The 26,730-nt window shown below is 39.2% G+C and overlaps 1 protein-coding gene across 1 annotated transcript in view; it reads right to left on the minus strand.

Moving 5' to 3' along the window:
* The window catches only part of mRpS7 (mitochondrial ribosomal protein S7), a 190,769-nt gene that overhangs the window by 41,562 nt on the left and 122,477 nt on the right, over positions 1–26,730 (minus strand). The window contains exon 3 of the mRNA XM_067149633.2: positions 12,705–12,768. Within this exon, the coding sequence (XP_067005734.1) occupies positions 12,705–12,768 (64 nt within the window). The remainder of the gene's footprint in view (positions 1–12,704; positions 12,769–26,730) is intronic.

Genomic DNA, 26,730 nt, shown 5'->3' on the forward strand with positions numbered 1-26,730 from the left:
TGGGTGAAATGATTGGTGATTGAGGCAATGAAAAAGCAGCCAACAAAATGTGCGCAGAAAAACTACGTAAAGCATACCTAATCACCTGGAACTTCTACAATAAGAAATCAATATCCACAAAAGCCAAACTCCGACACTACCACACTGTTGTCCTCCCTGAGGTACTCTACGCAACTGAGACATCAGCACTTACCATTAACATCAAGGACATTGAGAAAATTGAATGACAGGTGCTGAGGAAGATATTCGGGCCCAAGTTTCAAGAGGGTATATGGATGCGAAAAAGCTCGGAAGAACTCTATACATGAACTGAGCGATTCACTTCAGTCGCACACAAACGGCATATGAAATTTTATGGACATTTAGCACGAATGGATGACTCACGACTGACTAAGAAAATATTTCTTATTATCAATGGAAACCGACAAACCAAAGTTTGCTGGCTAGTGGATGCACAAAAGGACCTCGCAGAAGTCGACGTTGATCCAATGGTAACCACAAGGAATACATACAGACAAAAGATCAACAGCCATAAATATGAACCCAAGAATCCATCTGAGAAAAGCTTGAAACTCAAAAACTCGTGGACACAAGAAAGACGGCAGGCCCATAGTGAAAGGATGAGGAAGTTTTGGGAAGATAAGAAGAACAAGAAGATGAAGAATACCAGTGCTATTTAATGGTTCCAGATGCTCCTTAAGGGGCTAAACGAATGTATATATAATAATAATAATAATAATAATAATAATAATAATAATAATAATAATAACAACAACAATAATAATCACGATCGTAAAATAATAATAACGATAATAATTCGAGTTCCCCATATCTCCATCACATTCCGGGAGGATGTCCCACCGGACCTCACCGTCTCATTCAGGGTGAATGCGAACTGCTCTGCCTCTGGGCTATTCTGTGTCAACTGCCATCGGTGCCATTGAGACAATCAATTATTTGGCCTTTGAGATGTGTCCAAATAAGCAGAATGAAGCGAGCAGGTGGAAATCGTTTCACTTGTTTGGTAAGGGTGTCAAAGGGAGTGAAGTATGTGTCGTTAGGTCTCTTCAAAGGATAAAACAAAGCGTCCGTGTGTCACTGTGAACAAAGGCAGTTTCATCATCTTTACCACTGCCTTCCACAGCCCTCAAAAATGTGAGGCCATTTGATCCGCTGTTGTCTGAGGAAGGAGGCTATGTTCAGTGATTATTTCTCCAGAAAAGATTGAATACTTCTTAATGTGTTTCCAGTTCCACCAAAGTTCCTCCCATTGTCTGAGAAACGTTGCTTGAATAATCCTCGTTGTGCAGTGAAACACTTGAATGCAGGCACTGAGCTCTGACACAAGCTCCACTCGTGAATACCATTATGTAGCTTTTCTGCACTGATATTCTACTTCTGCGATTTTCTCCAATAGATATTGGACCTCTGTAGTCCATTCCAGTTAATGAAAGGACCCCTTCCTTTGGCAAGTCTCCCGTATAGACCTCTGCCACCTCTTAGCAGCCTTACTTGCTGCCCTACTGCTTAAGATGATGATGTTCTTTGTCTGTGATTATCTTTGCAATGTGATGATGATTTGCAGTAAAAGGACAGGATGTCTTTGGTTTTCTGTCAGTTCAGACAGTTGAAGTCTTCCTCCTACTTTAATCAGATCATCACTGTCAAGGAATTATTTTAGGAAGATCTTGGTTATTTTCCGAACTCTGATGTGCTTGTAAGAATGCCTCTAACTGAGTACATTCCATAACATTCTTTTCTGCTTGCCAGATTTCTTTCTGTTCTACTGAATCAATTTTCTTTTTGCTCGAATGTGTACAATCTTCAAGGAATCTGTGACATTATGCCACGATATGACACAAAATAATGAAAATCTAGTCAGAAGATTCTCAGTGACTTTGTAGTAAGTGTCGTGTCTTTCATCTCTGGCAAGTTAGTTTCAGGATCTTCCAAGCGTTCTCCACTTGGATCCGGTGAGCTGAGAACTCTGTTGATGCAACTCAGCTTGAAAGAAGATCAGCCAGATTTTCTTCTGAGGAAACATGTGGGGTGCGCAGTTGCTTCTTGAATCTTCGCCACTCTTAATCTGCTACAAAGTTAAAAAGGCACAACTATGGTGCTGTGCCAATCCATCCCAATGTAATTCTGCTGTTGCTCCACTAATCTTTTCTCCCAAGACGCTTTCTGTTCTCTCCACAAGCTGAACCTATGCACAGAGATCATCTGCAAAGGTGCTATCCTTCTTTCTGCAACGTCAAATTACAGACGTGATCACCATCATTTGTTTGATAAGCAGAGGACATGCAGTCAACAAATGCCCTTTCAGAAGTGTCACTGAATCCAAATAAATCAAATGAATATCTGTTGTTTTCAGGATTTGTGTTTCTCATAATTTTAACTTAATTTAGTTGTTTTGATAATAAATCCAAACCTGGAGGTATCCCATTCTAGTCCGTCTGTCCACAAACATTGCAATAACAATTTTCCTTTGATTAGCACTGGACCAATTAGTCACAGAGGATAAAAAACCTATGCAATTTTGGACTTCTCTTTTAGATTTTGGAGTCTGCTTCGGCAACTCAGTTCGAAACTGAAAACAGTGTCGAGCTCAATCCCGAGTAGTCCAAGAGTCTTGCTAGCTTCTTGTTTGAATAGAACCAACAGCTCCTTTTCTCTAAATGTCTCAGAATCTGTTTGTTGGTACATGATTACAAACTATCCACTTCATTCCCGTATCGATAATGTAATCCAATCAATAAATGAAGAAAAGTTCCACCTAATCGATACTTTCTCTTTTTTATTTAGCCTTGGTCTATTTATAAAGACATTAATAATCACAGAACATGTTTCGATTGCTTAGCAATCATCATCAGCTGTTTTTCATGTAGCTTAGGTAAAATAGCATAAAATCAATCTCATAATTCACATTAAAACATTAAAAACAGGTGTTAGTAGAAAGCGTATGGGTGGAAGAGGGAGGTGGGGAGAGAAGTGCATTGAGGGCAGTTGTTAGTTGGACATTAAACTTAATATTAAAAAACATTTATTGGACTAAAATGTCTTAGGTTCACTATAAGTCCTGAGAGCTTTTCCAATAAAATCACTTGCTGCTAAAAACTTGGAGATTTTTGGTAAAATGCTCCTGTTGAAATGTTTATGAAGTGTTTATGTCTTCTTGAAAAGTCTTCTGGTTTTCTTCTCCGTAACTTGTCTCTTATTAGGTGGAAAAGTGTGGCCCGCTGTTGAATGAAGTCTGCTATTTGGTGTTCAAGAACTTGTTAAGTTAGATCATCTGCATTACGACCCTTTTCCTGTTTGTTTTCTACACACGGGAAGTAAAGAAAACAAACAGGAAAAGGGTCGTAATGCAGATGATCTAACTTAACAAGTTCTTGAACACCAAATAGCAGACTTCATTCAACAGCGGGCCACACTTTTCCACCTAATAAGAGACAAGTTACAGGGAAGAAAACCAGAAGCCTTTTCAAGAAGACATAAACACTACATAAACATTTCAACAGGAGCATTTTACCAAAAATCTCCAAGTTTTTAACAGCAAGTGATTTTATTGGAAAAGCTCTTAGGACTTATATTGAACCTAAGACATTTTAGTCCAATAAATGTTTTTTAATATTAAGTTTAATGTCCAACTAACAACCGCCCTCAATGCACTCTCCCCCCCCCCCTTCCCCTCTCCCACCTACACGCTTTCTACTAACACCTGTTTTTAATGTTTTAATGTAAATTATGAGATTGATTTTATGCTATTTTACCTAAGCTACATGAAAAACAGCTGATGATGATTGCTAAGCAATCAAAACATGTTCTGTGATTATTAATGTCTTTATAAACAGACCAAGGCTAAATAAAAAAGAGAAAGTATCCAAGCAGTTGTCGTCTTCATCCACTCGGACAGTCGTCCATATAGAAATCAGCCGCTGGTAAATTGTTCTCATGAAGAATAGGTAGTTCATGGTGCCGATGCTGTGCCGAACGTTACCTTGTTAAGCTGGCAAATCTTTACAGATGCTTGAGGATCTGTAGCAGTGCTTGGTCTTCAGGGTGTAGAAGGATTTGCCTAAACATTTTTCTACATCAGCTGTTACGACAAAACTTGAGATCCTTCTGCAAATTAGATGCAGTCGTGACTTTTTCGAGTGATGTGACTGACTTTGACGTACAACTGCTGATGGGGTACGAAGTGTTTCTTGTCTTCCGCAACCAAAGTGAAATGTTCAAGCCTTAGTCCTGGTTGTTTGGAAAGTCTCTTCAACAATGACTCTAGTCTCTCGCTTGTGTGTTCTTTTGATTTGCCGAACAGTCTTACAGTAAATCTACCTTATGTCTTTCACATAATGTGTAGTGCTGAACTTCTAGCATCTCTGTTTGTTCTTGTGGAAGTTCACTTATCTCGCCTCCAATGATCCACCCAAAATGAATATTTTGTAAAGTTGGCTATTCCTGGGTTGGCCAATCACTGCTTTCCAATACCTATAAGCATTTCGATATCTCCGGCTGGTTGAATGTTGGACAGGGGCCAGAAGAATGTGTCTCAGAATGATGACCTTCTCTGTATTAAACTCAAACTGAGGCAATAGATGGCAATACCAGAAATCCTGATAGAAGACTTGGTGAAGCCTCTGTGTATGAAATAACACATAAATTCACCAATAAACTGCTGCCTCGCAGATGTAGCAGGGTACCGCCAAAGGCTAAGGGAGATTACCCCAATAAAAAATCCTCTACAGTGTTAGGCCTAGCTAGTCAGCTGAACAGAGTTGATGAGTTCGTTGCTTTCTAAAACAAAACAAGCCTCAGACATGACAAGTCTTGAGGCAATAAGTAAATTCTTTCTTGAAAAAATTACTGTGTCTACCTATTCAATACAATTATATTTTGTAGTGATTAAATTCTACATGAAATATAAACACTAGTCAGGGACATGTTTTGCCCTAGTTTTGGGCATCTTCAGCCTAATACTAATCTTAAGGTCAAGTCTTAAATCTATTGACATTGGAACTTAATACTAAACTTAAATTATTATCAAATACTAAATACAATGGTCTTATGCTTATTACATAGTTTACAATATGTACATTAACTAAATGCCAGAATTTGTGAACAAGGAAGCACTAAAATAATTATTTTCAATGACTAGAAGACGTTTGAGACGCCTGTATGAAAGTTTATGCAAATGTATACATATTGGCTAGAGATTGATCACAGAGTGAATATGTACATTAACTAAATGCCAGAATTTGTGAACAAGGAAGCAATAAAATATTTTAATTATACAATGACTAGAAAACGTTTGCGACGTCTGGATGAAAGTTTATGCAAATGTGTACGTATTGGCTAAAGATTGATCACAGCGTGAATAGGAGTATCTCCAACTGTTTGACTACAGATTGATCACAGCGTGAATTGGGGCTTCTCAAACTTTATGGATGATCATTAGGTTGAAGGTTTTTCAAAGATAGTTATGGTTATTATAAGTATATTGTTGCAAAACCGGAACCGTGGTTAAATTCGATCGTGTTGGATTTTAATATTCCTTTAGAAAGAAGCATGGATGTTGGAAACATATTGTTGGTATTGTTCACTTGAGCTCATCTAATTACATTTTGAATTTTGTGCCATTCTTGTCGATTAATGTTCCCATTGGTGCAATGTTCAACCTTGGGAAGAATTATGAGATCTCTGTAATTATCTTGTCGATGTTAGCTGGAACCGCTTGTTCTGGTTGCATCTGAACGACTAACCTTACTACTCCTAGTGAATCCCCTGCCACATCTGTGAGGTAGCAGTTTATTGGTGAATTTATGTGTCATTTCATACACAGAGGCTTCACCAAGTCTGGTATTGCCAGAACAGGAGTAGTAAGTATTGATACTTCACTAGGAGTAGTAAGGTTAGTCATTCAGACGCAACCAATTCACACTGTGATCAATCTGTAGTCAAACAGTTGGAGATACTCCTATTCACGCTGTGATCAATCTCTAGCCAATACGTACTCATCTGCATAAACTTTCATCCAGACGTCGCAAACGTTTTCTAGTCATTGTATAATTAAAATATTTTATTGCTTCCTTGTTCACAAAATTCTGGCATTTAGTTAATGTACATATTCACTCTGTGATCAATCTCTAGCCAATACGTACTGGCTTGTTGTTTTAAGGGGCCTAACATTGAAGGTCATCGGCCCAGGCCAATACGTACACATTTGCATAAACTTTCATACAGACGTTTCAAACGTCTTCTAGTCATTGAAAATAATTATTTTAGTGCTTCCTTGTTCACAAATTCTGGCATTTAGTTAATGTACATATTGTAAACTATGTAATAAGCATAACGAGAGGAATAGGCAGTTGTGTTTATGTTTCGTAGATCTAGAGAAAGCATACGACAGGGTACCGAGGGAAAAGATGTTCACTATACTAGGGGACTATGGAATTAAAGGTGGGTTATTAAAATCAATCAAAGGCATTTATGTTGACAATTGGGCTTCAGTGAGAATTGATGGTAGAATGAGTTCTTGGTTCAGGGTACTTACAGGGGTTAGACAAGGCTGTAATCTTTCACCTTTGCTGTTCATAGTTTACATGGATCATCTGCTGAAAGGTATCAAATGGCAGGGAGGGATTCAGTTAGGTGGAAATGTAGTAAGCAGTTTGGCCTATGCTGACAACTAGGTCTTAATGGCAGACTGTGCCGAAAGCCTGCAGTCTAATATCATGGAACTTGAAAATAGGTGCAATGAGTATGGTATGAAAATTAGCCTCTCAAAAACTAAATTGATGTCAGTAGGTAAGAAATTCAACAGAATTGAATGTCAGATTGGTGATACAAAGCTAGAACAGGTCGATAATTTCAAGTATTTAGGTTGTGTGTTCTTCCAGGATGGTAATATAGTAAGTGAGATTGAATCAAGGTGTCGTAAAGCTAATGCAGTGAGCTCGCAGTTGCGATCAGCAGTATTCTGTAAGAAGGAAGTCAGCTCCCAGATGAAACTATCTTTACATCGGTCTGTTTTCAGACCAACTTTGCTTTACGGGAGTGAAAGCTGGGTGGACTCAGGATATCTTATTCATAAGTTAGAAGTAACAGACATGAAAGTAGTAAGAATGATTGCTGGTACAAACAGGTGGGAACAATGACAGGAGGGTACTCGGAATGAGGAGATAAAGGCTAATTTAGGAATTAACTCTATGGATGAAGCTGTACGCATAAACCGGCTTCGGTGGTGGGGTCATGTGAGGCGAATGGAGGAGGATATGTTACCTAGGAGAATAATGGACTCTGCTATGGAGGGTAAGAGAAGTAGAGGGAGACCAAGACGACGATGGTTAGACTCGGTTTCTAACGATTTAAAGATAAGAGGTATGGAACTAAATGAGGCCAGAACACTAGTTGCAAATCGAGGATTGTGGCGACGTTTAGTAAATTCTCAGAGGCTTGCAGACTGAACGCTGAAAGGCATAACAGTCTATAATGATAATGTTTGTATGTATGTATGTATGTATGTATGTATGTATGTATGTATGTATGTATGAAGAAACTGTTATGGTGTCATTGGGCCATCTTCTTATGTTGTACTCTATTCCTATGTCGTTGGTGTGTCTTGCAGTTGTTACGACAATCTGATGTTTGCTTGTTGGTCAAAAAGGGGAATTCAGGCTGTGGTTCAACTTGTAAATATCACACTGCCAGCTCTGTAAAATGGAGAAGTTTAAAGTTAACAAAATTAAAGAAATGAAAGGAAATGAGGGGACGATGAAGGAAGTACTGCGGTGTTGACACTTACTTTTAACTCCACTGGAATGTTACCTTGTTGTGTGAAGGGTTTTTAGGGTACTGGCAGTCGCCGACGTTCTGCTTCTTGTATTGTAAGTGTGTAGTCTTAGTGGAGGGGAGTGAACTTGAGAAGGTGGGTAGTGCGTGGGGAAGAGGGGTGTGATGAGTTTGTGAGCTTAGTGGGAGTGCTTACTGTTTTTGTCTAAAAAAATTTAAAGAATTTATTATCTTGAAGATTTAACTTATGGAATATGGTTACTATCTGTTCATAAAGGGGGCTTTTATTATCTATTGTATCATTTAAGTTTCTATTTGTTTTGTATTTCTGGTCCAAAAAATACAGCATGAGGTGCGTGGTTAACTTCATGGACACCGCAGTGAATTGCGAATTTATACCGGCCACAAATTAAGAATGTGTCAGTTTTAACCATATCTTCATGTGCCGTCCTGACAATGTCCAACAGCATTTCAGCATGATTTTAACAAGCACTATGGGAACATTTCATTTTATTTCGATGTGGAAACACCATCTAGCAGTTCTGCATCAGCTGGTGGTTATTTAGTGGCATCCAATGGCTTGCATACTGCTAACACCACTCAAGTAGATTTGGTGATTGATGATCTGACTACAGAATCAACATTTACCAGTTCCCGTTTTGCAATTGAAATTTTAATGATTAGCAGTGATGGAACTAACAATTCTATGAATATCAATACAAGAAAGTTTGGATGATGAGCATACTCCAGAATTTAGAGCCTAATTTATTTTTCAAATTTTACACTTAGTTCATCCCAGATTTTAATGCTAATTGTGCGTTTGTACATTAGTTTTCATATCAATTGTGGGTTTTTACATTTGTTTAGTTATTAGATTAAGGCTGAAGATGGCCATCCAAGGCCGAAACTAGTCCCTAGTTTAGTAATGTAATTCAATAATACTGCATAATATAGCATTGAAAAAAGGTGGATCATACAACATTAATTTAATAATTATTATTATTGTAGATCGAGAACTACCTGAAGAACAAGCCGGTTTCCACAAAGGCTGAGGAACCAGAGATCAAATTGCTAATATTCACTGGATTATGGAGAAAGCAAGAGAATTCCAGAAAGACCTATACTTATGCTTTATTGACTATGCTCAAGCCTTTGACTGTGTTGACCACAATAAATTGTGGCAAGTACTCAAGACTATGGGAGTACCAGATCATCTTATTTGCCTTATAAGAAATCTCTACTCTGATCAGGAAGCTACGGTGAGAACCCTGTATGGAACAACTGAATGGGTCAAGATTGAGAAAGGTGTACGTCAAGGCTGCATATTGTCACCTTACTTATTCAACTTATATGCAGAGTATGTGATGAGGAATGCCAAATTAGATGAAACAGAAACTGGAGCTAAAATTGGTGGGAGACATATAAATAACCTTATATATGCTGATGACACCACCCTGTTGGCAGAAAGTGAAGAACAACTTAAGTATCTACTAATGAAGGTGAAAGAAAAAAGTGCAAAAGCTGGACTAAGGTTAAATGTCAAGAAAACCAAGATCATGGCAACTAAACCTATCACCTCCTGGCATATAAATGGTGAAACAATGGAGGTTGTTCATAGTTTCATCTACTTGGGCTCCAAAATAACTGCTGACGGTGATTGCAGCCATGAAATTAAGAGATGCTTGCTCCTTGGGAGGAAGGCAATGGCCAACCTTGATAACATTTTCAAGAGTAGAGACGTAACTTTAAGAACGAAGATTCATATAGTGAAGGCTATGGTCTTCCCAGTAGTAATGTACGGAAGCGAGACAGTAAGAAAGGCTGAGCGTCGAAGAATAGACGCATTTGAACTATGGTGTTGGAGAAAACTCCTTAGAATTTCGTGGACTGCGAAGAGATCTAATAAGTCCATATTACAGGAAATCAACCCAGGCTGTTCACTGGAAGGTCAAATACTCAGACAAAAACTAAAGAAAACATGATTCACTGGAAAAGACCTTAATGCTAGGGAAAACTGATAATAACAGGAGAAGAGGGCGACAACGGATGAGGTGGACTGATGGCATCAAGGAAGCCACGGCTCTCAATGTAGAAAGACTTCTGAAAATAGTATACGACGCACTGTGGTCTATGGGGTCACGGAGAGTCGAAAACGACTAAATGACTGATAACAACAACAACAATTGTGATCACAATTAAATATGGTTCAAAACCATGAAGTTTATATCCTTTGAACCTGTATTCAGGAAAAGATTCTGTAGACCCTTTGCGAACGATAGGTTAGATACCCAACACGGCGCAGCTCACACGATGTCACAGCATCTTGTGCGAAGCTGCCAACTTGGGAACTAATTACAAGACTAGGCTATGAGAAAAGATTATTGGTCCGGCTTGTAACAAGACAATTGGGCAGAGGACAACAAAGCGGTCAACAGGCCTCTAGCATCCCACACACTCCACAAGGTACGACGCGATTAATTAAAACGTATCTGGCGTACTGCGCAATTTTCTCTCTTTTTCAATGAAGTTCGCAGCCCTAGCCAGCCTATACCAACACAGAAAATGGGGGCAAATTTGAGTTTTACACTGTCTACGTTTTAATTCTTGTAAATAAGAATAAGGGGTCGGTTAGTGGGCCGAGGAGAAGCGTTGGCACCAGGAGGCTCGTCGTGAGGTTGCGTATGAATAACCTGCGCACAGCACTCCAGCCTACACAATCTTTATTCAAGAATCACTCGTACATTCTCGCGTAACAGGCTGCCGCTATTATATGCTAAAAGTATTGAGCAGTCCCTCTAAATTCAAAAACTTTTGCGCATATTTTTCTTACATACGATCGATCACTGCGTGAAAATTGTGACCGAGGACAAATAACTTTTTCGACGATCGATGCGATAAAACGAGTTTGAGAAACGATAGATGCGACATTGGTTTATATGGAACATTTTTGGGACCGAATAAATTCAACGATGAATACGGGAAAACGACAGTTCCGGGAACGATGCTTTGAGGTTCTAGTGTATTTAGCACTTCTGAGAAGTATTCTTACCATCTTTTTAGTATGTCATCTCTTTGCGCAAATATCTGCGCTGTTTCAGTTTTTACAAATTTTGTATCTTCCCTATTTCATAAACTATTCTTCACCAAACCATACAAAACTTTTTTCTTCCCTTTATATCCTCCTGTAAAGTTTCTGTGAAACTTTCCCAGCTCTTCTGTTTCTCTACTTGTGCTATTTTCTTACATACCTTTTTGGCTTCTTTATATTTTGGCCAATTCTCTGTACTTTTGCTGCCTATCCACTTCCTCCAAGCCATTTGTTTCTCTTTAACTGCTTCCTTTACCCTGCTGTTCCACCAAGGAGTCTCCTTTTCCTTTTTCCTCCCTGATAATTTTCCACAGGTGTTTACCGCACACTTCACAAAACCATTTCTGAAACATGTCCATTCCTCTTCCACACTGTTCATGTCATCTTTGGAAATTTCTTTGTTCAGATCCTCTTGAAACTTTTCCCTTATTTCTTTCTCTTTTAACTTCCATCCCTTTATTTTTCTTTCCCTTTTTATTATTAATTTTGTTATTTTACAAAGTCTTAATTTGGCTACCACCACTTTTTGGTCTCCTTCGAAATCTGCTCTTGGCATTGCTATGACAGTTGTCTACGTTTCTCCTTCTCCACCAGAATAAGATCAATCATTTCTTTGTCTTTCTATCTCCCCAACCATATCTAGTTACTTTTTGCGAGTTCTTTTTTCTAAACCATGTACTGCCAACAATTAATCCATTCCTTCTACAAAAATCTATTACCAAATCTCCTTCTTCATCTTGGTTTCCGTAACTATAGGGGCCAATTATCTCTTCTCTTCCCTGTCTGTCTGTTCCAACATGTGCATTCATGTCTCCCATTATTATAACCTCTTCGCCTTCAATACAACTTTCCAGTTCTTCTAGAAAATCTTCTAAACATTCATCTGCATTCTTCGATTGGGGTGCATAAACCTGTATAAAATCCTTGATTCCACTCTCAAGTCCAAATTTACTTATCCCGTCACTGATCTGGTCAATTTTGTCCACAAACTGCGCTAGGTCTTGCGCTCAATATAACACCAACACCATTTGTTGCCATTGTTCCTCCAATCCAATATAATCTATACCCTTTCTTCAGTTCTTTTTAACCTTTCCCCTTCCATATTGTCTCACTCATTCCCATCATTGCTATGTCTTTCTTCTCCATATACTCTATCAGTTCTTCTACCTTGCCATTCAAAATCACGACTTTGATGATACCGATTCTTGTGATGTCTGGTAGCCCACTTCTCACAGTTCCCCCAGAGCACCGGGAACTGTGCGTCACTTCAGGGTGATGCCCTAGCATTTTCCAAGGCCTCGAGTCACTCGCACTCATTTTATAGGCTGTTTGTACGATGGGTTAGCCACTCCGAAAGATATTTTATTAGCCTCTGCCAGGTTCAAATTGGGCCGCCTCTAACATGGAGTCAGATGCCTTTTGTAGCCGCTCCTGTAGAGTACGGACGCTATGGGTCCACCTTCTCCACCGTAAATGACACTGAGGCCTTCACTCGTTCTTTGAAGAGGGTCCATACCTGCTATCGTCCAGTGTAATATTTGCTTTTCATTGCTCAATTCTCTTCTGGTACATAATGACATTTAAAATTACAATAATTCTCATTACTGGTCAAGATGAGGGAAAAAGAACAAAAAAGTGTTAGTGGTATAAAATTCAACAACAAAAACTGGAAATAATAATAAATAATAATTATATTATTATTATTATTATTATTATTATTATTATTATTACTGCAAGATCGCAGAGGAAATGGAACTATAATGAAGTGATGTAGTGCCCAGCTTTGAAATTAATTTTGTCAGGTGAAGACGAAGTCATTACTTACTTTCTCCAAAAGTCCCCGAGCCAAGGCCTTCTGCCCTCCCTTCATGATGTAGTTCGTGAACTTCCTGCAAACACAAAGAGACAGCATGACAGGCCGTTATGTAGAAGCATATGATGGTCGCGACGTTTCACCGAAGACTCTTGAAAAAGCCAAACGGTCTCCTTCGAAATCTGCTCTTGGCATTGCTATGACAGTTGTCTACGTTTCTCCTTCTCCACCAGAATAAGATCAATCATTTCTTTGTCTTTCTATCTCCCCAACCATATCTAGTTACTTTTTGCGAGTTCTTTTTTCTAAACCATGTACTGCCAACAATTAATCCATTCCTTCTACAAAATGATTTTGATGGTTAGGAAGCTCTCAGTGGAATGGAGTGGAGTCAAAATTCCACCTCAATATATAGTGCAAGCAGTGGTCCATCATGCTCTCCTCCTTCCGCCTTCCAACCAACATTCTGGTGTTTGCATAACAAAATGAATTGAAAGTCATCTATAAATTACCGAAGTCATCGAAATCCTGAAGCACACCACAAGGACGAATCTGAATGGGTAACAAAGCCTGCAGCTTGCCAGAAAGAGCAACTTGTCTCCGGGTTGCACCGCCTGCACAATATATTGAGTTGGATTTCTGACAGCACTCCATCAAAGTCATTCGGAACTCTTGAAGATGCCGAATGCAGTCTACGGTAAAACTCTTAGAGCATGGCAAAATACAGACATCTTCAAAGCGCCAGCCGTGAAAACCTCAACTGCCCAGTCAACTGATATTGCCTCGACTATTTGAAATTAAGTCACTCAATTTAGACTCTCAAACACAATCACACTTCTGCCAGCTTTTGATATACAACATTACTAGCTCATTGTACGCAATTCTAGATATAATAATATTGAGCAATTCCATTTGTGTTCACCAAGAAAATGTCTATGTGGGTGTAACTTGAAAATTCTAGTAACATGATAGGAAAAACAATAATATACGAAGGCCATCCGGAAAGTGGTACCTGTTTGCGCAATAAAGACATAGGAGTAATATTAAAAAATATACACATTTTTATTGGAAAGAGCATACTTTACACCAGGGGTAGAAGAAAATAGAAATAATTCAGTAGCCAGCCTCTTTTTATCAGGAGCCAGCACATTTTTTGCAAATATACATTATGAAAACCACAGGTTAGACTAGGATAAAGCTACGTATTGTTTTTGAAATGTGACCTTACGTCCATATAACAATGGAAATTTATATTTTAAGAGATACTAACCCAAATACTCACCAGTCACCTTCAAGGTCAGCGTCTTTTAAAATTACACTACACGTGGCTGTTTGATTTCCCACCAAAAAACCAACGATCAATACATTTTGTTGCATCAAAGTCCTTTAAAGATGGTCCATTCAAAGATATTATCATGAGATCACATAAGTTTTTCTCGGCAAGCTTGGTTCGCAGTTTGTGTTTAATCATAGTCATTGTACAGAACCCTCGCTCACATGATGAGTCGATACAGGTGTTGTTGCCACTATATATTAAGCTATTCATTATTTGTTTTGCATCACACCGACACAGATAGGTCTTATGGCGACGATGGGGTAGGAAAGGCCTAGGAATGGGAAGGAAGTGGCCGTGGCCTTAATTAAGGAACAGCTCTAGTATTTGCCTGGTGTGAAAGGAGCTTTCTTAAAATCGGAAATCGTCCTTTCACAGTCCGCGATTTTTCAAGTAGATCATTCAGTGGAAGACCTTTCCCGACTACTTTGAACTCGTACCACTCGCTCAGTATGTCTTCTACGTTGTTCTCCTCAATTTGCAGGTGTTTTGAAAAATGAATGGCAAGAAACTGTATTTCACTATTGCCATAATTTTCCAGTTGCTTTCGTGATTGCCAGAAATATGTGTCAATAACACCAGTGGCACTTTGAATGTCCTCATTTTGAAGAAATGTATCTTTCAGAAAGGTAATCCCACTTGCCAAAATATGTTCCTTGTTGCTCGAGAAATTCTTATTCGACACACCCGATAACTGTATTCCACTGAAAACTCCTGAAAGTGTTATAGCAGGAAAAACTTTTCTGCCATTGGGCCCTTGGTGTTGTAAAGTTGCTGCAATGAATTAATTGCATTATTTGCATGCACTCTTGTCTGACTTAAAATCAGAACATGCCTCAGAAATACCAAGTGAAAGTCTTTTGATGATGATGATGATGATGATGCTTAAATTAATCAATTTCATTGTTTGTCCGTATTGAACCAAGATTACAACTTTTATTATATTATTATTTTATTATTATTTTTATTATTACTATTATTTTATTATTTATTATTATTAGGTGGATCCAAATTATAATAAAAGTTGTAATGATGATGCTTGTTGTTTAAAAGGGCCTAACATCGAGGTCATCGGCCCCTAATGGTACGAAATGAAATAACAAAAAGTTCAAATTCATCCACTGACCAAAATAAAATTATGAATGGATGGACATGAACCCAACAAAATAAACAGTGGATCAGACTCAAGAAAGATCATAAATAATACTATTACTGACCAAGGGACCACTTATAAAGCACAATGATGCTTGATGTCTAAAGGGGTGCAAAATCCACGTCTAAGGCCCCACAGAATGGTACATGTCGTGAGTAAAGTAGAACCATGGTATTTGTCATGTTGGGGTACAAATTAAAAGTAGCGAAGACTCACGGTGTTCCACACAAGATGGTACTACTCACAAGGATTGCACTTCGTACAGGAAACGCAGACCTATGGTGTTTCTCACACAATGGCGCCACTCATTGTCAACGCAAACCGATAAGGTTCCTCACCTAGGTGTACTAACCACAGGCACTCGCACTATCCCATGGTGTTCCTCACATAGTTGGTACTAATCACAGGCAACGCATACCCATGGTGCCGCTATACGCCCAGACCCGCGGTGTTGCTCATATGGGTAGGGGTACTGGAAACCCCCAGGCCAGCCTCTTTACTGCTACTAATCACAAACCTATTTCGTACCTAATTTAGTGGTACTACTCGCAAGTACAGGCAACCCATGGTGTTCCCCGCATGATGGTACGAATCAAAAGTAGTTTCATGGTTCTAATTCAATCATCCATTGGTCGCCCCTTTTAGTTGCCTCTCACGACAGGCAGGGGATACCGTGGGTGTATTATTCATCTGCGTCCCCCACCCATAGGGGGTACAAAGTCTTTTGAATATACTCAGATGCCATACAAGAAGTGAATTATGATGACAAATTTGAAGTCCTTGATCTTCTTTAGAAGACCTTTAGCCGTGATTCCATCTTCACTTTTCCTTCCAGAAATATTCTCTAAATGCACCACTAGGCATTCCCAGTCTTTGACAACTGCATGCAAAGCATTTAATTTGCTTGCTACCCTACTAACTTGGTGTAAGTATACTCCAATTTAGATATTACACATTCCAGCAACTCCGACATTTTTTTCACTTCGCGAAGTCGTTTTGGCGAATGTCGATAAAACATTATATAGTTTCCGGAGTATAGAATCAATTTCATCAATGATTTTTAAGTTTCACATTTTTCAGTGAGTGAAGAACAATGAGCTCGAGTTCTCAATTTTTTTCAGATATTTTTGTAACCATACCATTACGGACACCAATCACACCTGGTGCTCCATCAGTCCCTATACCTATTAGTTTTGTACTGTAAAGAGTTCTCCAACCCCTAACTGAAGCAATTCTGTTTCTAGAGCCTCCATATAGCTATTGCTTGTTCATTCCCCAATGACAAAATAGAAAGTCACTTTATTTAAAAGAAAGGAATGTAAAGTATCAGCTCCTCATCATCCGATTTATCTGTTGATCCATCGAGTAAGATACTGACATGAACTTTCCTAAATGTCACATATAAAATCTTCACGAAGATCTGAGGCAATGTATGAAATAAATTATCTGCATTGTGTATCATTCACATACTCCTCTGAATCAGTAACATTCAACTTGCTTAACAATGCAAACAAACCTTCAAAATCAGTGTAGGGTCTGTTTTCTTTTTTGCAGTATGATAAGATGCCATGAACAATGCATTCATATGCTGCAACATATTAGCATTCATTTTCTTTACGCACTTCGCTAAAAGTTCACATTCGGGACTTTTTATGAAACTTTCAGCCTCCTGCCGGCCCCGTGGTGTAGTGGTGGCCTGCCTGCCTTTTACCCGAATGCCCCGGGTTAGATTCCCGGCCAGGTTAGGGATTTTTACCTGAATCTGAGGGATGGTTCGAGGTCCACTCAGCCTACATGATTACAATTGAGGAGCTACCTGACGGTGAGATGACGGCCCCGGACATGAAAACCAAGGATAACGGCCGAGAGGATTCGTCGTGCTGACCGCACGACACCTCATAATCTGCAGGCCTCCGGGCTGAGCAGTGGTCGCTTGGTAGGCCAAGGCCCTTTGGAGCTGTTACGCAATTTTTTCAGCCTCCTGACACTTCGAGTGAGGATAGGATTTTTCGTATGTTTTAAACGTTTCCAGTTTAAATGGTCCTGAAAATCCGGATACAACTTTAGAATGTTTGTCGGCAATACTACGAAAGTTACTGCATAATTTACTCTTCGCAATTCCTTCTTCATAGCACAGCCACGGTAGTAATTCAAGCTACGATTCTCCTTATTGTGTATCATTCACATACTTCTCTGAATCAGTAACATTCAACTTGCGTAACAATGTAACCAAACCTTCAAAATCAGTGTAGGGTCTGCTATTTTTTGCAATATGATAAGATGCCATGAACAATGCATTCATATGCTGTAACATATTAACATTAATTTTCTTTACGTACTTCGCTAAAAGTGCTGAAATTTCCGTTTGCCTGAAAATTGAAATTTTGACGTATTTTTAATGCTTGACCTATCATTGTGTTGAACACCATAAATTTCACGCTTGTCATTGTCGTCCTGAAGACTACAGTTGGTACTTACATCAAGTGTTTTCTCACACTCGCTCGCTTCTGTATCACTTTGTGTTGCATTTACGGGCCCTACTTACGAAGAAATCTGAAAGAGTACACTGTTCTTTACTCGCATCAGTCAATTTGTGCGGCTTTGTTCCTTTCATTTTGCCGCTTTTCTCAAGTATAGCACAGAAACGTAAAATACACCAGCGTTAAATGGCTTCCGAGTTCGCGGGCTTCGATGTCTGATGCTACGTTATCAATTTTCCATAAACGCACAGGAATAAAAACAACCGTATTTCTAAAGCGCAAACCGTTCAATAACAAGATGTAATTAAATTAAAAGCATAAATATTGTTTGGTGAAAATATAAGAATTGATAAACACGTCATTCCGTATGTTCTAAATGCAAAGAATGAATTCCACGGGAATTTATCAGCACTACTTTGGGCAATAGTTTAGGAACGGCTAGTCATGGGAAGGAAGGCGGTAATGTAGTGTTTGTGGAATTATTTAACGTAGTAGTTCTCTACATTTTTCCACAACTCGATGTGTTACAATATGTCCACATGAAAGGATACTTGTTTGACGGGTTACAACGATGTCTCCCATGACCGCTAGGCAGCTCCCACGCAGAACTGAAACGTCCAGTTCCAAGGTACGAAGAGCAATTACAGAATTCAAGACTCTGCCAAAAGCACTGAAAATGTTTATTGCACATATTAGAATATATGAGCTACAGAAAAAACGTGAAACGCCACACGACTTGTTACTTTGTAAAGTGGTGGGAACGTATATGTAAGGAAACTTCGGATTTCAAAAAATAAATTTTCAAAACCGAATTTGAAACTTCAGGCGCCAAGTAAAAGTTTTCAGGCGCCATGGCGACTGGGCGCCCGGTATTTTTCGACCCCTGCTTTACACTACTTCTCCACATAATCTCCAAGCAAATTTAGGCATTTGTCATAATGTGGAATGAGTTTTTATATTCCAGCGTCATAGTCCTCCGTCGCCAGCGTATTGAGATACGTAGTTACGGCTCATTTAAGTCCTTCATCGCTGTCAAATCTTTTTCCCCAGCAGAAAGTCTTTAAGCTTCGTAAAGAGATGAAAATTCGAAGGGGCCAAGTCCGGGCTATACAGGGGATGGTCGAAGGTTTCCCATTTGAATTATTGCACAAGCAGTTGTGTTATCGGAGTTGCATGAGGCCTGGCATTGTCATGAAGGAGAATGATGCCTGTAGACAATAGACCTCGCCGTCGATTTTGTATTGCCCGCCGTAATTTCTTTAATGTTTCACAATACGCATTAGCATTAATTGTGTCTCCAAGGGCCATAAAAATCAATGAGCAGTACACCTCAGCGATCCCAGACAACGGTTGCCATGAGTTACCTGGTGGAAAGAACTGTCTTGAATTTTTTTGGTTTGGTTGGTGAATGAGCATGATGCCACTCCATTGACTGTCGTTTACTCTCAGGTGATGCATAACAAACCCATGTTTCGTCCCCAGTAATGATGCGAGTCAGGAAAGAGTCTCCTTCATCGGAATAACGTCCCAGAAACGTCAGTGCTGCAGCCATACACTTGGTTTTGTGCTCCTCTGTAAGCATGCGAGGGACCCACCTTGCACAGATTTTTGAATAATGCAAATGGTCTTTGACAATTTCATGAACAAATGTTCGAGACACATTAGGAAAATGTTCACCGAGTTCATCAATTGTGACGCGCCAATCGTTCCTCACGCATTCGTCTACTGCGCTCAGCAGTTGGTCTGTAATGACAGATGGTCTCCCTGAACGCTCCTCGTCGTGTGTATTCCCCCTCCCCAGATTGAAATTGCGACACCAGCGCCGAACAGATGACTCGTCCGTCACATTGTCTCCATACACCTCCGTTAATTGGTGATGAATATCACAAGGTCGAACGTTTCATGCATTAAGAAATTTAATCACGGCCCTCACTTCACAACTGGCGGGATTCTCAATTTGATTAAACATTTTAAACGATCACAGACACAACACAGGCAATGCTAGCATCACGCAACCTCACACAGAGCAGGCAGACAAGCCACTGACACGGTCTGACCTTACCCAGTGGTTACCCGAGTCGTCAGCGCTTCATGCGGCGCTAATGGGTACTACTTTCCAGATGGCCCTCGTACAAAACATGGCCTACGAAACAAAAATTATATTAAATACTTGGTTGCAAAGTTTCCGTGACTGACGTAAATGTCAACTCTTTATTCCCGTGAACATGTTTCTTTGTATATTTCTCTGAAAGTTTATTCTGAATATTGTTTTCCAACAATGTAATGCAGAGACTGGGACAAGAAGACACCTGGAGAGGAAGGTTTAAGGTGCTCAATTTATAAGGATCTGGTGTTGTGACGGGCTCTGAACTGAGCTAGTTTACCGATTGTAATCCTGTAATCACAATATTTTCCTCTTATGCAGTTTTACAGGCATTGGTTTATTGCAGAAAATATTGTCAATAATATAAATGCAGTTTTCTTGCTTTAAAATAACAAACACAAAAAAATCATGAATGAATAACGTAAAATAATATTTTAAACTAGCTGATGTACCCGTGCTTCGCTACGGGATTCTCAGAAAGACTGACTTTGTGGTTTTCTTAACTGGAATCAACATAGGTCATTACAAAAACGTAAGTATCAATGTAGCGATTAAAAGCAATGCTATCATATAAAATACTCGATCAAATGGAAAGCCGCACGTTTTATCACTTTTAACGAACAGTGCTGCGGTTAGATTGCGGTGCCAATCTAATAGCCCAAAGTTCCAGAACTGGGATGACCAGACCGCAGATTGCCATGAACACTCATCTGCCATTATTCCGCTAATTTTCATTCCAATCAGTGCCTCAGAGTAAGAATTGAATAGCCCGAATGCTATGATGATCCAGTGTGTTACGTACCAGTAGTATCAGAAAATTTATAAACCAGGGGAATGGCATGCTAAAGAAGAAAGTTATCTAACTCCCCAGCTATTTCCCATCAATATTCAGGCAGGCTGTTACACTCTGTACGACTGGGCAAGTTGACCGTGTGGTTTGCGTTGTGCAGCTGTGAGCTCGCATCCGAGAGATAGTGGATTTGAACCCTATTGTCGGCAGCGCTGAAGATGGCATTCCGTGGTTTCCTACTTTCACACCAATCAAATGCTGGGCCTGTACCTTAATTAAGGCCTAAGGCACTCCTAGCCCTTTCCTATCCCATCGTCGCCATAAAAGCTATCTATGTCGGTGCGACGTAAATCAAATAAAAAATACTCTGTATGCAGCAGTAGTCCTATCTACCGGAGATGAGGGGAAACAGAAGACAAAGCACATCACGACAAACAATGGTCAATGTAATGTTATTGTTGATCAATGTTAGGAGCTCTCTATATTGTAGGCCTTCACATTTATTTTTCTTTCGACACTGTGATTTGTAAAATATTTTATACCGTAAAATGTAGTTTCTTATTCTCCGACTTACATAGCGATTTCCATTAAATACTGTTTACCCATTTTCTTGTTACTCGGTGCTGATATGGACTTAGTAACAAAAATCCAAATTCATGAACATGTTTGTGATCAAAGCCAGTACGGTAACAATGTATAAGACATGAATAATAGGAAATTTAATACTACATAACCAAAGCATTCATTGATTACACCTCTAATAAGAAATATTTGAGAATTACATTTTAGGCCTTCCCCTAAACTACCATTTCACTCAGCGTGAATAAAATAATTTACAGCCTAGACTATAGTGACGTATTTCCTGACTTTGCATACCGATTTTCATCAAGATAGGACTACTAATAACAACAATATTTGAGAATTAAATTTTAGGCCTTCCCCTAAACTACCATTTTTCTCAGCGTGAATACAATTATTGATAGCCTAGATTGTAGCAACTTATTCCCCAACTTTGCATACCCATTTTCTTTAAAATACGACCACTAATAACATAAATAGTTGAGAATTCAATTTTAGGCCTTCCCCTAAACTACCATTTCACTCAGCGTGAGTAAAATTATTTATAGCCTAGATTGTAAAGGCTCATCCCCCGACTTCACATACCGATTTTCATTAGACCACTAATAACATAAATAGTTGAGAATTCAATTTTAGGCCTTCCCCTAAACTACCATTTCACTCAGCGTGAGTAAAATGATCTATAGCCTAGATTGTAGAGGCTCATCCCCCGACTTCACATACCGATTTTCATTAAATTCTCTTCAACCGTTTTCTCGTGATGCGTGTACATACATACATACATACATACATACATACATACAGACAGACAGACAGACAGACAGACAGAAATTACGGAAAAGTAAAAAGTGCATTTTCTTGTTACTGTGGACATGACCGATACAGAAATAACATTATTTTCAAATTCTGAGCAATGTACAGACAAAACTCTTATTTTATATATATAGATATCAATACATAAAGTAGCCGACTACTGGTAAGCTGAGCATAACACTGCCGTTTGTTATAGCTTGTAACTTATCCGTGCATGTGGGTAGAAAATCTGGGCGCATAACACTCACACTGCTGCAAGAAACGCTGCCTAGTGCAGTCTTTCAACGTATCACTTGAAATAGACTCACCTCATCGCCAATATATCTCCAAGAAATGTTCAAACGCCACGCACGCACGCACACACACACACACACACACACAACTTTCATCTTCCCGATTGTTTTGCATGTCAGCTGATATTCCGATGACATCACACATTACGCGAATGGACAGCTGTTTCTACTGGCACATGCTCCCGTAATCTCCAATACCTTCGAGAAGGTGCTAGTCTTTCTTCCCTTAATTCCTCTCCCTCTGCACTATGGTATATATTTGAGATGGACTTCAAGCCTATGTAGAGGGTAGTTTTTCCCTTATGGAGCAGTGTATATATCTTCTTCTTGCTCTGGAACTATGGACATGAGGTATGACTGACATTTAATTATGTTTTAAAAGCTGCAATATGAGCACTTGTATTTACCTAGCAGGTAATGGGGAGCATGCCATTTCCTGGTAAAGACTTTATTCCTCTTCACTGGTCTACGCCTGGTGCTTTCTGAGGTGGGTGTGTCTGGCATTTATCATTTTCTTTTTAAGTGTCCTCTTCAACTTTATCCATACACTTGTTCTCCCGTTACTTGGTTTTGGACCACTCAAGGTTAAGTGAGACTGGGTTGACCTGCTTCAGATGTCGTGATGGTTAAAATTGCGGTCAAATCATTTGCCTGGTCCTGGTATTCCTTGGCATCAGAAAACCCATATTCTCATTCTCGAGGTGTATAAGATTTCCCAGACATCATTCTCCTAACCTGGGGTTGCGTAACATGTATAAGCAATGAACTTCTGTTAGAAGTGTTCAATCGATAATTCCTGCAAGAAACATTTTCTTTCATTTCATACTTAAATTTGTAGAAAGTGGTTAAGGTATTTCTAATTACCTTGCTATTTTGCCTTTGAGAATGTATGCATTTCCTTTATCCGCCCTCCCCTTTTTCCTTACGATGTACGTACTGTAGAGATGATGGTTGGGAAAGAACAATATTTGAATGAATTCCTTTCTTTTCTACAGCACTATTGTAAATATCACTAGATTTTCCTGTAAATTTGTTATTGTGTTTTTCAAATAGATTGTTGTGTCAAATGTATCGGTGGTCTTTGCAATCCTATACCCTAAGTGCAACATTTACTTACTGTGCTTCTTATTTGATCCAATGTTGACCACAAACTTTGTCCTTGGGATTAATTTACTCTCATGCTGTTACATATTTGGAAGAAAAAAATATGTTACATGGGTGTATCCCCTTTTACACTTGAGTGCTCAACCACGCTAATTCTGTGGTGCCAACCTTAATGATTTACTATAAAGGATTTTTACTATTTGCACAAATTTCTATCCAAGTTGTGATTGGAACCTACTCCCCCTCATTACACACTTTATTCTCCGACAATTTTTGTTTAAATTGCGGAACGTGTGAATCCTTCTCACCGACTGTTTGCACGAAAGATGTGCATATTCCATAACATATTCGCCCAATACTCCTACCCAATGAACTTGATGTATAGCCGGAATAGCTGAAATATGTTGAAATCTCTTTACCTCTTACCCGTGGGACCTCGTGAACAGTTTGCTCAAAACATTAACAAAATCTTGAGCACTCTGTACCTTTTTTCCAGACTTCACATCCACTCATGCCAATTGGTCTCCAATTACATCTACTGCTCCTTTCACATGGTATGATTCCAAAAAGTTCCACTGAATTTTAAATCCAATACGGGAGAGTAGTGTCAAATTGCTCGGGGTACATTTTTCCTTAAAATGGCTCGCTGCTCAATCAGAAAACAATTTTACTACTACAAGGTTGAGGGAACTTCTGAAAACAATGTTCTTAGAAAAACATCGATTGCATATTTGTCATGTGCCTTATAATCTGGCATGAGAGCAAATGACTTCTCCTGAACTTTGTTGTTACCGTCCCTTCTAAACCAAGCAACTGCAGTAAGCACAAAGACCTGTTTATTATTCCAATGAGCTGCTCCTTGCATGTGTAATTTTCAGCTCCAAGCCTCAAACTGGTTTAAAAGACAGATGCTCAGTGCATCACCCTTCTTCTCCTTCAATCTCAGCTCGTTTGTTTGACTTCATTCACACTGTGAATTGCTCTTAGCAGTGGACAGCCTGACTTCTGGTCAAAAACCACCTGAAAATGAACTCTCTAATTTCAGTCTGTACAAACACACTTGTTTCCCATGAAGTGTCTTCAAAAGAAATTTCACATTTTTGTGGAATCATTCTATTTAATTAGTTTGCACTGTTCTTAGCATTACCTGAGAAACACCATGGGGAGGTCAGCATACGTCATTTCTCATGTAAACTCCGAGTAGGCCCCATTTCCTACTGCCACTCACAAACTATACAGGCAGTTTTCATTATAATGGCAGGCTCCCTTGCCAACAGCCAGTCATAAATACCACTCAAATTATGTTGTTCAAGTTAGGTTGTTTCATAAAACTTCCTTATGCAACAAGCCTATAATGGCAATAATTCAGACACGAGTATGTTTATAAAACGAGTGAATCGAGTTTTATAATTTCCATACGAGTGTCTTAAAGGTGAGTTGCATACCACTGTTTATGCTCGACAATACTTATAACTCTATTGTTTAAATATTCACAAATTTTTGTCGAGTTGTCGCCTGACAGTTGAGTTTACTGAACAGAGCGCAGAGAGCATGCGTGAGTGGATCAGAGCCCTTGACAATGTCATATGTTTTCAAAGCTTTCATTGAAGGTTATCATAATCTAGCTTTATTTCAAAAACAAATTGTTTACTGTACAGTTGGTGAAGTGAATTTGCGGGAATGTGCCGTGTGGTTGTGCAATATTGGAAGTAGAAGGTGCATTGATGTGTGTCCGACATGTTTGATTTTGGAAACAAGTGCGAAGCTGGTGCGTTGAGCGAAGGTGCGATGCTGTCTTTACCTAATTGATCAAACAGTTGTATCATAATGAAAATCTGAACTCTGACTGGTGGAGAACCTGTATCATAATCAAAATATGAACTCTGATTGGTGGAGAACCTGTATCATAATGAAACTTGAACTATAATAAGCCTCATTAAGATTCAGTTTTCTGGCATATAATAATTATATTTCAGCATCGTCAAGCATAAACTACATTTTTTGTTCACCCCTGAGCCTGTCGAATTACAAGGCTGTCAGGAGAGCTTACCCGAAAACAGGCTATGTATAACTGGCCTAAGGAAAAACATAATTCCTTAAATCCACATCAGCAACTTTCAAAGACTGCCCCTGAGCTTCGTTTATTGTCACTGCAAAGCATAGTTTAACGGAAAATTGCAGTCGTTTGAATAGGAAGTGGTAGCTGGAGGGAATAAAATGAACCCAGTAGATATTCCACATCCCGTGAAGATGGTTGCTTCAATCACGTTACTCAGTGAACACTTCACCTGCAGCCTGGTGCCATTAAAAATCTTAGAAGATATCAGATTCCGTAGCAGCATTATAGGTGCCTTCAGACTGAGGTTGTGAGGTGGAAAACCTGGTGGATTTAAAGTGTGGAGGAACTCCACAGGGTAGTGGACCACACCCTCTATCTCCACCACGGAGATATATCGTCCCTGCTCTGGCAAACTAACGAATCTGCAAATTGGCAAAAAATTAGGAGAGTTGAAAGAAGTTGTGATTACTCTTGTCAAATCAATTTTGATATTTAATGATTGGTTTTATGTGTTAGACATACAGAACAAGCTGCAAATGTGATACATTTTTAGAGGGTTAGATATTATATAAATAATAAAATCTAGACCAAAACTTCACAACTACACTTTCCCTAGTTTGTCACTTTCGCTAGTTTGCCGTTGGGGGGACGATATCTCACCATCTTAATAGGAAGTTTGTCCAATAAGGATCTAGAGTCATTCTTAGGTATGAGAATAGCTCCCACCTTAAGCGAATTTGGGTCTTTAATGCGTGAATCAGTCAAACCAGGGTAAATGTTGTCACATAAAATTTTCAAATCTTTAACAACTCTACAGAGATTTAATTTGCCATCTTTTTCCTTTAACCCTCCATCACCAATTTCAAGAAGTAAGTCGGAAAACTCTTCGCCTTTGAGACGAACACTCACATTGACTCACAAGGACTAGGACTTTAGGGGAGAGGTCGGGGGGAATTAAGGTGGGGCCAAAGAATGTGGGAAAAGAGATGGCTTCTAATTCCCATTTTTAGAAATGTCAAACCAACAAGTCATAATTCAGTTTTACATAATATTCACAGCACCGTTCCTCAGAAGCCATCTCTTTTCCCACATCCTTCGGCACCCCTTCCCCTCCACTCCCTCTTCCCTCACCCTTGCCCCGCCCCTTCCTTTTCCTTTGAATCTCACAACCGTTAGTATGAGGCACACAACAATATGCCACGCACCACACGCCGCAACGAGAGGTAAGTCCTATGCCATTTGACTATCACGCTCTCTCTCTCTCTCTCCCCCCTTATATTCATTAATTTTATGTATCATTTACTCAGGTTAACTTCATGGACACTGCAAT

Source organism: Anabrus simplex, chromosome 6 (genome assembly GCF_040414725.1).
Source record: "Anabrus simplex isolate iqAnaSimp1 chromosome 6, ASM4041472v1, whole genome shotgun sequence".
NCBI classification, from domain to species: domain Eukaryota; kingdom Metazoa; phylum Arthropoda; class Insecta; order Orthoptera; family Tettigoniidae; genus Anabrus; species Anabrus simplex.